This window comes from Lichenostomus cassidix, chromosome 10, assembly GCF_008360975.1.
Source record: "Lichenostomus cassidix isolate B80296 chromosome 10, HeHo_3.0, whole genome shotgun sequence".
Classification (NCBI taxonomy): Eukaryota; Metazoa; Chordata; class Aves; order Passeriformes; family Meliphagidae; genus Lichenostomus; species Lichenostomus cassidix.
The window spans coordinates 15,998,520-16,008,783 of NC_139491.1; the positions used below are offsets into that span (position 1 = coordinate 15,998,520).

The 10,264-nt window shown below is 46.4% G+C and overlaps 1 protein-coding gene across 2 annotated transcripts in view; it reads right to left on the reverse strand.

Moving 5' to 3' along the window:
* RORA (RAR related orphan receptor A) overlaps nucleotides 1-3,459 on the reverse strand; it is a 351,708-nt gene extending 348,249 nt beyond the window's left edge. Inside the window, exon 1 of one of the 2 annotated variants that reach the window (XM_085070849.1) lies at nucleotides 3,145-3,459. In XM_085070849.1, the coding sequence (XP_084926975.1) occupies nucleotides 3,145-3,316 (172 nt within the window). In that variant the 5' untranslated portion in view covers nucleotides 3,317-3,459. The remainder of the gene's footprint in view (nucleotides 1-3,144) is intronic. The other variant, XM_085070846.1, reaches the window with a different exon arrangement.
* Between the last annotated feature and the right edge of the window lie 6,805 nt (nucleotides 3,460-10,264).

Below are 10,264 nucleotides of genomic sequence, written 5' to 3' on the forward strand. Positions count from 1 at the left end.
TAGCATTATAGTAACTAAAGCTTCATGTAAGAATTTATTCCACAGCAAACTTTCCCCACTTCTCCATCAACAGTCCTCTCTTTAATTTTGTTTTCTTCATTCCTTATGTCCGCTGATTATTATAAACCCTGAAGTATCAAAGCAGCTTTGCAGCATGTGCAGCTATGAAAATAAAGGACACGAAACAAGTATTTGTAGTGTTTGCCGAGTCAAAAAAAAAAGGTTTTTTACTGTTAGAGAGGTGTGTAAATGTGTACAATTACCTAAGTAGCTACGTATTTGTATCTCTCCTCCACACTGCTCACATGAGAGTCCAGGGCTGCCTGCTTACAACACATGGCAGAATTGTGAACCAAACAGGTAAATTCCTGAACTCGATACACAGCTTGAGCATGTGAGCTTATAAAGCAGCGGTTCTAAAAATAATTTCACCTATACTAGGCACATATTAAGGTCACATTGTTACCATAAGATACGAAGGACCACATTAAAAACAAAAAAGGCAAGAAAGCAAATGCTATTTGAATAGCTTAAAAAAAAAAATAAAATAAAAAACCCCCACACCTACAAGCCTACAGGGACCGCTAACACCTAATCCATCCATCAAGTCCTGACTTCAAGGAGGCCAAAATGTTGTCATTGTCATGCTTTCCTGTGTGGTTCTGTATCTCCAAGTTTTAACTATTAGAGAGGCACAATCAGCTGGTGTGCATGTATAGGTCAATTTACTTCCAATACACTAATTTATGCAACATTAGCACAGAATGCCAGCTCCAATTCTCTTACTGTTTGCACTCTAGGAGTAGACTTGTATTTTCTGCCAACTCCATTACATCATCCGAAAAAACCCAAACACGTTTTTTTTTTCCCCAAATCCCTGCCACTCTCCTTTTCCTTTTCCCCTCTCCCTTCCCAAGCCCTTCCAAACCACACGCCAATTACTGCCGCGAGCTTTATTTCGCTTTACAGCCTGCAAAGCCCCAGCGCGCAGGGCTTTGGCCATTGTGTTGCCGGGGATGCCTCCATCACTGACCTTCGCTTTCCCACTCAGACTGTTACATAACGCACTGCCTGCCTGCGTGCGGCGACTGGGAGCCCGGGCGAGTGGCAGCGTGTGCCTGGAGTGCCTGGCCCCCTCCCCCTTCCCCAGCTATCCCGGGGGAGGAGGGACATGTGGGTCAGCAGGTTAGCAGTACCAGAGCCCAAACAATTCGGCACCGCCAAGAAAACACCCTCACCGCCGGAGCCGCCTGGGCTTCCCGGCACCCCCCTCTCCTTTTCGCATCCATACAGAAGCGACAGCCGAGTGTTACATAATTTATGGGATCCCAAAGTTGCCCCCCTGCCCAAGGCCGGCGGAGCAGGCTGCCGGCTCCCTCCCGCCGGCCCCGCTCTCCGGCAGCACCATCTGCCCGCGCCGCCGGAGCGCTGGGCCGGGAGAGCCGGGAGGGGGGGGCGTTGTGTAACACCCGCGAACTACGGCCGGCTCCGCAAACATCCAGAAAACTCCCCAACAAATTAAGGAAATTTTCTCCAGTGTTTCTGATTAACCTCGTTACATAAGGCGCTTGCATTCCAAATCCACTCTCGCAAGCTCTAAATATACCCCGCGCAGCCAAACGCTCCCTGCGCACACGCCCGTGGCCACCCGGCCTCCTCCGGCCGAGCCCGCTCCTCCTCGCCTCGGCATCCGCCGAACGGCGCGCTCCCTGCTCGCAAATCGCCTCTAATTAAATGTTTCGGCGTGTGTCATCTCGATGGCTTTTACTGTACGCGGATTCCCTGAGTGGGAAGCTGCCTAGGAAGGGGGGGTGTGGCCAAAAGGGGAAAAATACTGTAAAACACAAGCCAACACATGATCAGCCATATTCCAACCTACAACCCAAACCCCCTCCGTCCGAGCAGAGCCGGTCTCCCCACCGCCGCCGGCCGGGCATCGCTGCCCCAGCCCCACAGGCGGCCGCCGAGGGGGCTGCGCTCCCGCCGGGCACGTACTTTTCTCCGCCCGTCATTTCTTTCAACAGCCGTGTGTATTATTACATAGCGTTATTTAATTCATTTTTACCCATCACCGAGGGATTTTACCGAGCGAAGCCTCTCTAGCGCGCTCCCCCCCTTGTAGGAGCAACGCTTCATAAATTATTTACAAGTAATTAAAGCCGCAGCCTCCTCCCTCTCGCACGTCTCGGCAAACTCCGGCGGTGTTTGAAGCCGGGCCCCTGTCCGTGCCCGCAGCGGGAGCAGCCCGCTCCGCGCCGCTCCGCACCGCTCCGCCCGGCAGCGCGCAGCCCTCCCGCCGCCGGCGCGGCTCGGGCGCTACCGCGCTGACGCCAAACTTCAACCGCCCTGAGCACCTCCAGAGCTGACCCGCACCGCTCCGAGACGCAACCTGAGGCACCAGAGGGCTTTGACAGTTGGCGGCAGAAAAGGGGGGCTCGTTTGTTTGCAGCGTTTTATTCGGGGGCCGGCGGGGAGCGATAAGAGAATCCCCGGGCGCACAGAGACCCTCTGCGAAGTTGTGCACCTTCCAACAACAGCTACGAGATCATCCGCTCCGCGATGAAATCATTTTTGAGATACACTTAAATGAATTAAGGGAAAACAGCGCGCAAGAGAGTGAATAAGTCACCCGCAAACCGCAAATCTCCTGTTTAATCACAGATCCCCCATTCACAACAAGCCACAGCACACCAGTTGAGAAACTGTCAAAAGGAGACAGACGAGGGGGAGAAAAAAGGGGGGGAGGAAGGACACTGCAGCTTTAAAAGTTTGTTGCCTTGAATCCCAATACTCCCGCTGTTGCTTTATATATTTATAAAATTATGTAATTTCAGGGGCACAGTACCCATCCGGATACCACAGGCAATAAACGAGAGCGATAGGAAAGCACCAAACACTGCTCAATATTTTCATTGCATTTGTCCCTCCTCCTGCAGCAATTAAAAGAAGCTATAAAAGTTTGCAAGGTTTTGCAGGGGGTAGAAGCCCGGCTTGTTTGCGTGCGCGGCTTCAACAAGCACGAGCAATAAACCAGGGGATTAAATTGCTGCATTTCCCCCTTCTCTCTTACCCCCCTCTTCCTATTCCCACCCACCCCCCGATCCCACTCCCCCGGCCCCCTCCCCCTTCCCCAAGTCTCCCTACCTCTGCTGCTGCTGCTGCTGGAGTAGCTCTGCCTGCGGACGGGAGCCGGCGCATCGCTTTTCCGGGCAGGCTCCAGGTTCACCGGGGTGTCCCTGGCGCCGGCGGCCGCCTCGGAGACGCTGCTGCCCGGCTCACTGGCTGCTGGATCGGGGGCTGCCGGAGCCGACTCCATGTTTTTCCCAATGTAGATCGCTTGGAGATGGCGAGCTCCTACACTCCCTCTATCTTCTGTTTCCAGCGCAACTCTATGGTAGGAAAGCAGAAGGGAGAGAGCGAGCGTGATCCAGATGGGATGTGAGCTTGCCTGGCTGTGACCACAAGCAGCGCTAGCGAGAGCTGCACACCCCCCCGCCCCCGCACCCCCCGCGCTCCGCCGCCAGCCCCGCGCCGCACGCCCGGCACCGCCGCCCTCCGGCGCGGCCCCGGCCCGGCTGCGGGACCCGCGCCCGCCGAGGCACCGCGCGGCTCCGGGAGGGGCGGCGGCCACGGGGCCCCTGCGGCCCCCGAGCGGGGCCGGGGCAACACGAGGTGCTGCCATTGCCCAGGGCGGGCGGGGAGGCAGCCCGACCTCCGCCCGGACCGGCACCGACGGCTCGGCGCGATGGAGGGGCCCGGCCAACAGGGCCAGCGGGCCCGCCAGGAGCTCCCCTCTGCAGCCCCGGTACCAGCGGGAAGAGCTTCCACGCAGGGCTGTGTCTTCCCTCCCCCATGACTGTTTCAGCTGAAGCCGCATCAGAAGATGCCAGCTGTATTAAGCGTCTCGAGACCCACATGTTTAGCAGCCACGCAGCCGGAGAAGGCAACATTTCAGACAATACCTTTCTTTCAATGAAGTGCGTTTGACATAGAACAAAAGGTGACTAGCAAGGTGCCAGAAAACCTCCAGACCTGGTCTGACTTCTGCAAGCAGCCTTGTGCAGTTCACAGTCTCAGTAATGGTCAGTTCCTTGTCCACTACCTGACGTTAAAATCCAGTAACAGCTGCCACAAGCACACACTGGAGAACACATCGCTCCTGCACAACAGAGGCCATGTTTCATGCAGCCCTACTGCCTCCTGCACAGAAGGTGCTAAAGCTGCCTGCTTTGACTGCTCTGACTAGAAGCATATCCCAAGTAGACCAAATCATGATATTTTTACTGAAAGCAGTTCAAGCTTTTTCCAAATGGCACTGGATCATGTGCAAGCAGCTGATATGCCACCTTCTGCCAACCAGGACTGCTGCTACAGCTTTCAACACTGCTGGTGCTGGTACCTGATGAAACTTGTAGGTAAAACCTGGACAATTCCTTGTTCTGCAGTCTAATCACCAGTACTGCACTTACTGCTCTCCCACTAATGGTGGCTGCTCACACAGCTGTGAAATGTACCATGAGTCCTACTTGCCCCTGGAGCTTGTCCACAAACTGGATTACATCTTGCACTGCTGATAGTTCTTTTGGTGGAAGGGTAGAGTCTTGGGTCAGTTGATTTGGAAGTCCTGAAGTTCCAGTTACCCGTGTCTGGAAAACAAACACCACAATAGTTCTGATTATCTGTTGTCTGCTTCCTTCTGAGAGGGATGAGCAGAGATTGCAGAAGACAGAGTAACATAAAAAAATTATTCTGCTTTCACTTGCAGAGCATGAATAAATTTGAAGTGGTCAGAACTGGGCTTACAGACCTTGCCCACTGAGCAAACCAGGTCTTGTTCTTTGTGATTAAGTACTGGGTTAGGGCAGGCCAGGGAGTCCCCAGGGTACAGACACAAAAGACTACAAGGTTTTTCACCAGCATCAAGTGAAGTCTCAAGCTGGAGGGAAGCTGTTCCCAGAGAGCAGCCTGGGAAGGGGAGCGAGTCAAAGTGGATGAGGGAAGCAGGAGCACAGGTTGCTGCTCGGGCCTTTCTTGGGGATTGTGAGCATCCCAGGAACACACACTGGCACAGGCAGGGGGCACAGGCTTTGGGCGTGGTCTCTCCAGAATCTGCAGAGGGCAGCAAGGTGGTCCTTCTCTGATGCAAGTTTGGTGGATTAGAGTTGCCATTTCCTGCAAAGTCTCTCCCTTTACTTTTTGCTAATTGGCAGCCTCCAAATACGTGCAAGAATTATGTGATCTGTGGAAACCAAACTGCCTGTTAGCCCAAGAGAAAGCTTATCCCTCCCTCTTCAGATCAGGGTTTAAGCAGGCTGACCAGGCAATGTGTGTTGGGAAACTTGCCCGGCTAATAAAAAAAAGAACTTCATTCCTCAAAGCTGCCAGACCACTGCCTTTCACCAGTGCTGGGAACAATTGGACTACTTGCCACAGTAAGGATTATTCACGTGAGTGTTTTGCAGGACTGGTTTTCGTATTGCAGCTACTTCAAATTACCAGAGAGTGTAGAGTTGTTTTTTTCTCTTCTTTTATCTGTTAAAGGCTGCTGATATTTAGTACACCCACCTTTGTTATACAATTGTCATTTAGTGCATCTTTTTCCCTGTTTTCTAAATCTAAACAATTTTTCAATTTACTTAGAAAATAAAGAAGGAAACACTGAAGGCTACAATAGGACAACACAGTAGAGCTTTGGTTTTCAAAGTAAATTGTGAGGGAGTGGAAATCACAGGAGTAAATCCAAGTGCTTAGAACATCTGAATTAATGGAGAAGAAAAATTATTTTTATGTTGTTTCACAACATCTCTCTCATAAATCACTAGAAATTAGAACCAGCTACAGCAGGACAAATTTGTAGCAAGTTTGTAGAGGCCGCAATCTAGGAGCACCAACACATGCAAAAAGACAAAGCTTTGCTCTTGCAAAAAGAAAGGTTGCCCAAAAAGTGAAAGCACCATGAGCAAATCAAATAGGGTGACAGCTCACCTGAGCTTTGTATAATGGATGAAAACCATCACAACTTTTGTCAAAAACTCTCTTCTCCATGAATCTGTTCTGCTAAGACATTTCCTGGGCATAGAAAAGGTCTTCCTCGTTCTTCAGTCTTCTGTTTCTAGCTTCCAACCCATACCAAGATGGTTCATTAACTTTGATCACTAAGCTTGTTTCAACAAGTGAGATGGCATTAGCAGCAAAGACAGGTATGCTGAGAAACTTGAGGATAACTGTTTAGTTAGATGAAAGAGGGCTTTAGCAATTGCTACAGATGTTACCTGCAATATATCCTACCAGAAATATCAGCAATGGAACAAAAAGGGACAGGTATCACCAACCATCTCCTATTGATTTTGCTGATTTCATGTAGATAAAATTATTAGTAATTTTAAAAGCTCTAATTAAAAAAATTACACAACTCTTATATGATTCTGGAGCAGAGGAGGTATAAAGATCATATGGACACTTTTTCAGTGGTAGAGGAAGTGGCAGAAGAGCTATAATGCACACAGCCATCAGACACACAGAAAGCAGCTCTTGGGCAGCACAGGCACAAGGCACACAGAGCACACACTTGTGCAACAAAACCATAGTTCCCACAGGAACAGCACTGTTCTGCCCGTGTTCACTGCCCAGCAACATGCAAGCCTGCTTTGAGCCTGAGGCAGCACTAAGGGTCTTCTACACTCATAACTAATGCAGCTGTTGAAATACCTCCTCCAAAAAGAATACTGAAGTACATTCCTGAGCCAGGAGTTACAGGGAATCCTCGGATATCCCAAGTTGTAAGGCACCCATATGGGTCATCAAGTCCAACTCCCTGCTCCTCACAGGAGCAGGACTAAAACTAAAACTAAAACCTATGACTAAGAGCATTGTCTAGACTCTTAAATAATAGCCCACATTCTGGGGTCTGGGCTACCTCTGGCCACACCACACACTTGTCAAAGGGGACTGTGAAACCTTCCTAGGAAGTTTTGTTAGCTCCAGCCTAGCAGTTGTACAGAATATATTGATGCAGAGATGAATAACCATGAGGGCAAAGCTTGAATAACATGGCAGAGTTACAGCTGTTCCTCCTGTACAACAAGTTGCCAAAGCTAAGGCACCTCTACTTCCATTGAACACATCCCTGTGGTTTTGATGTCTTTGCAGGAAAAAAAATATAAAAATTCATAGATTGAGGACATTCAGAAGAGCAGGTTTCAGAGTCAAGCAAGCCATAGGACACCAACCCAGTCTTCAGCTCAGCTCTGATATCATCATGCTTATGGACCAATATTCAAAGAAGAGTTCAAAACACATACATCTATTCTTTGTAGCCACAGTCTGTGGCATATCTTTTAAGAGTTTACAAAACTTTAGTTAATTAAATTTTACACTAGGACAAGAAACTGCTTCCACTGGAAACACACACAGCCTATAATATCAGAAAGCAACTTTCTCAAAATTATGCAACCCATTAAGCTTCAGCAAAAACAGGCAGACTAGTAAACTACAGGTATGGAACCTGAATATTTGGCAGTACTTAAATTAAACACTACGTGAAGAGCATTTGCTCATATCCTAGATGAAAACAAAATAAAAAATAATAGGAAAGAAATAAGACAACTGTGCTGGAGGCACTGTGACTGGGTGCAGCTTCAGTGGACCCTTTCCCACAACCTTTATCTCTAAGCAAAGTAGAAAGCTCATCAAACAGTTCATCTGGAATTTACACTCACAGACAAAATATTGTTTGTTTTAAAGACTGAGGAGCATTTGTTAACCAGCTAGCACAGCACAGATTCAGTGGAATCTTCTTCTTCCTGCTGTAAACTCATCGTGTAAACTATGAGCTGCTTTTCATTGTTTGTTAAGCCTCTATTTCCACTTTCCTCTCCTGCCATTTGGATTCATTCCTTACTGGATTTTTTGTTTCTGAAAGAAAGTGGAGAAGCACACAACATACAAAGGAAGGAATCCTTTGTGCTTATCTGTACTGCATGATGTCCACAATCAGCATCCCCTGATATAAAGAGTAGCACAGGTTGGTTCTTAAGAATTCAAGACTTGTTGTGAGTGAATTAAGGTAAAAGGCCCAGAGATATCCACCTTTCTCAGCAAGCTGGTTTTGCTGCTGTTTTCTTGAAGATGATAAAAAAAAAATTATTGAATATTTTCCTGTAGCTAGATGAAGACCTTTCTCACATTTCATACACTTGCAGACAACCTCTTCCTCCCACAGAGGTAAGCTAATTGAATTAGAGGAGCAACTCAGCCTGCCCATATTCTCTGGAGACTTGAAGGAAAACAGGGAAGAGAAAAATCTGATCCAAAGATACATTTTTGTTCTCAAGAAAATGGAAGCTTTTTTTAGTGAAGATCAGTAAATGAGATGCCATTTCTGAAACCCTGGATCACTTCAGTCCAAAGTGGGGGTGGTTGATTTCTAATTAACTCTTGCTTCAGTACCACCTTCTTCCCTGTGTTTTTACCCAAGAGCTGTTTCCTCAAATACCACATTTGTTATAGAATTCACCCATAATATCAGACTGATAACTCACACTTGTGCAAAAAGATGTGCCTCTCTAAAAGCAATAGTAGGTTGAAGCAGGTTAAAGCAAGGAGAAAAAAAGAACAACTTGTCCTTGATTAAAAAAAAATTAAAATACTCCTATTGTCTAGATTATTATTTTGTACATGCTGTCATACATCTCTGTCACTCTCCCAGTGTATTTCCACCAGTAACCTCATGATTTCCAACAGCACAGCTTCCCCAAGGTGGGGAAGTTGTGGTACAATGTCTCTGTCCCTTCACACTCCATCCCAGCCCAGCCATCTCAGAAACATCCTAGACAGGTGGTGGAAACCTCTCCATTGCAACAGCAAGGAGCTGCACCTGTACACCTTCTGATTTGCCTTCTTTTTCTCCAGGTCACAGAACTTGATCTTCTAGCTTAGAAACACAAAAATTACCTTCATTGTACATGTAACAAAAAATTACACTACCCATCAGTATAATCAAGCAGCCCAAATACACAGCAGAGACATTACAGCTTAGATGAGCATTAAAACTGAATTATGCCAGAAATGCACAGCAGAGAAAGTAGTAATTTTATTTAAAATGGCCAGGTTTTACATAATTTGAAGCCTCATTTGATTTATTTAAACACTGTATCTAGTGAAATATTTTTATTTCAAGGAAAATGGAAAGCTGTCTACTGCATGCAAAGGTCAACTTGCATTAAAGAAAACATATATTCTGCTGCCTGCTTTAACTCTTTGAGAGCCTAACCCTCTACAATAGAACAGCTTGTGTCTTTTATAACAGTAAGTCCAAAATTTTATATGTTTTATACAGACTAGAAAGATTAATATGAAACTTCAAGTATTATGCTGAAAAAAGGATCTTTGGAAGTGGAATTTCCTAGTGAATATATTCCAGCATGTTAATGGAACAAAGGTGTAGTAAGACAGAAGAGATCTGTTTTCCTCTGTGTTTGGAGATGAGAGGGAGGAGGGCAGAACTGTTTAGCTTCCACAACTGACAGTTCTAATAGTGTAAAAACAAATTTGGTTGATGTTAGAATTGTCTTCATGTTCTGTAAAGCACCAAATTCCAAAATAAGCCTTGCAATTTTTTCAGCTTTTTTTCAATGTGATGGAAAAAAGTACCTTATAATCAAACAAAATATTTAATTAGACCTGAAATTAAGAGATGTCTTTTGTGCCTTGATTTTTTAACTTGCTAAAAATGATGTTGAGATATGTTGCAAAGTAAAACAATATTTTCTGTATAAGAAACCTAAACCAACAAAAAATCCAACAAACCCCAAAACAAACTCCTGAAATACATTTAAAAAGGAACATCAAGGTCTTGCATATTTTCTTCTTCCTCAATTGAACAAATCAATCAGAAATTGGAGTTCATTAAGTTGATCCAATCATAGATTTTTTGAGCCGAAAAAGCCACTCCATTTTGGGAAAAGCTCTGGAGGGCTCTGTGGTTACCTTTGTACAGCAAACATGGGCATTCTTACACATTTTCAAGTCCACAAGTGCACAGAGGCTGCTCAGGAATAGCCACAAGAGAGACTCTCAGTATCTTAAACTAGGAGTCTCAACTCTCCTCAAATCTAATTTCAGTTTAAGTAAACCTGGAACTGCAGGATCATAGTCCTCTAGTTCTGAATCTTTCCAAGCCTATGAATGCAGCCCTAACTAAGATTGTTAATGCATTTCTCCTCTTTTCCTTTCTGAAAAAGTCATAATTTTTCATTAAAAGAAA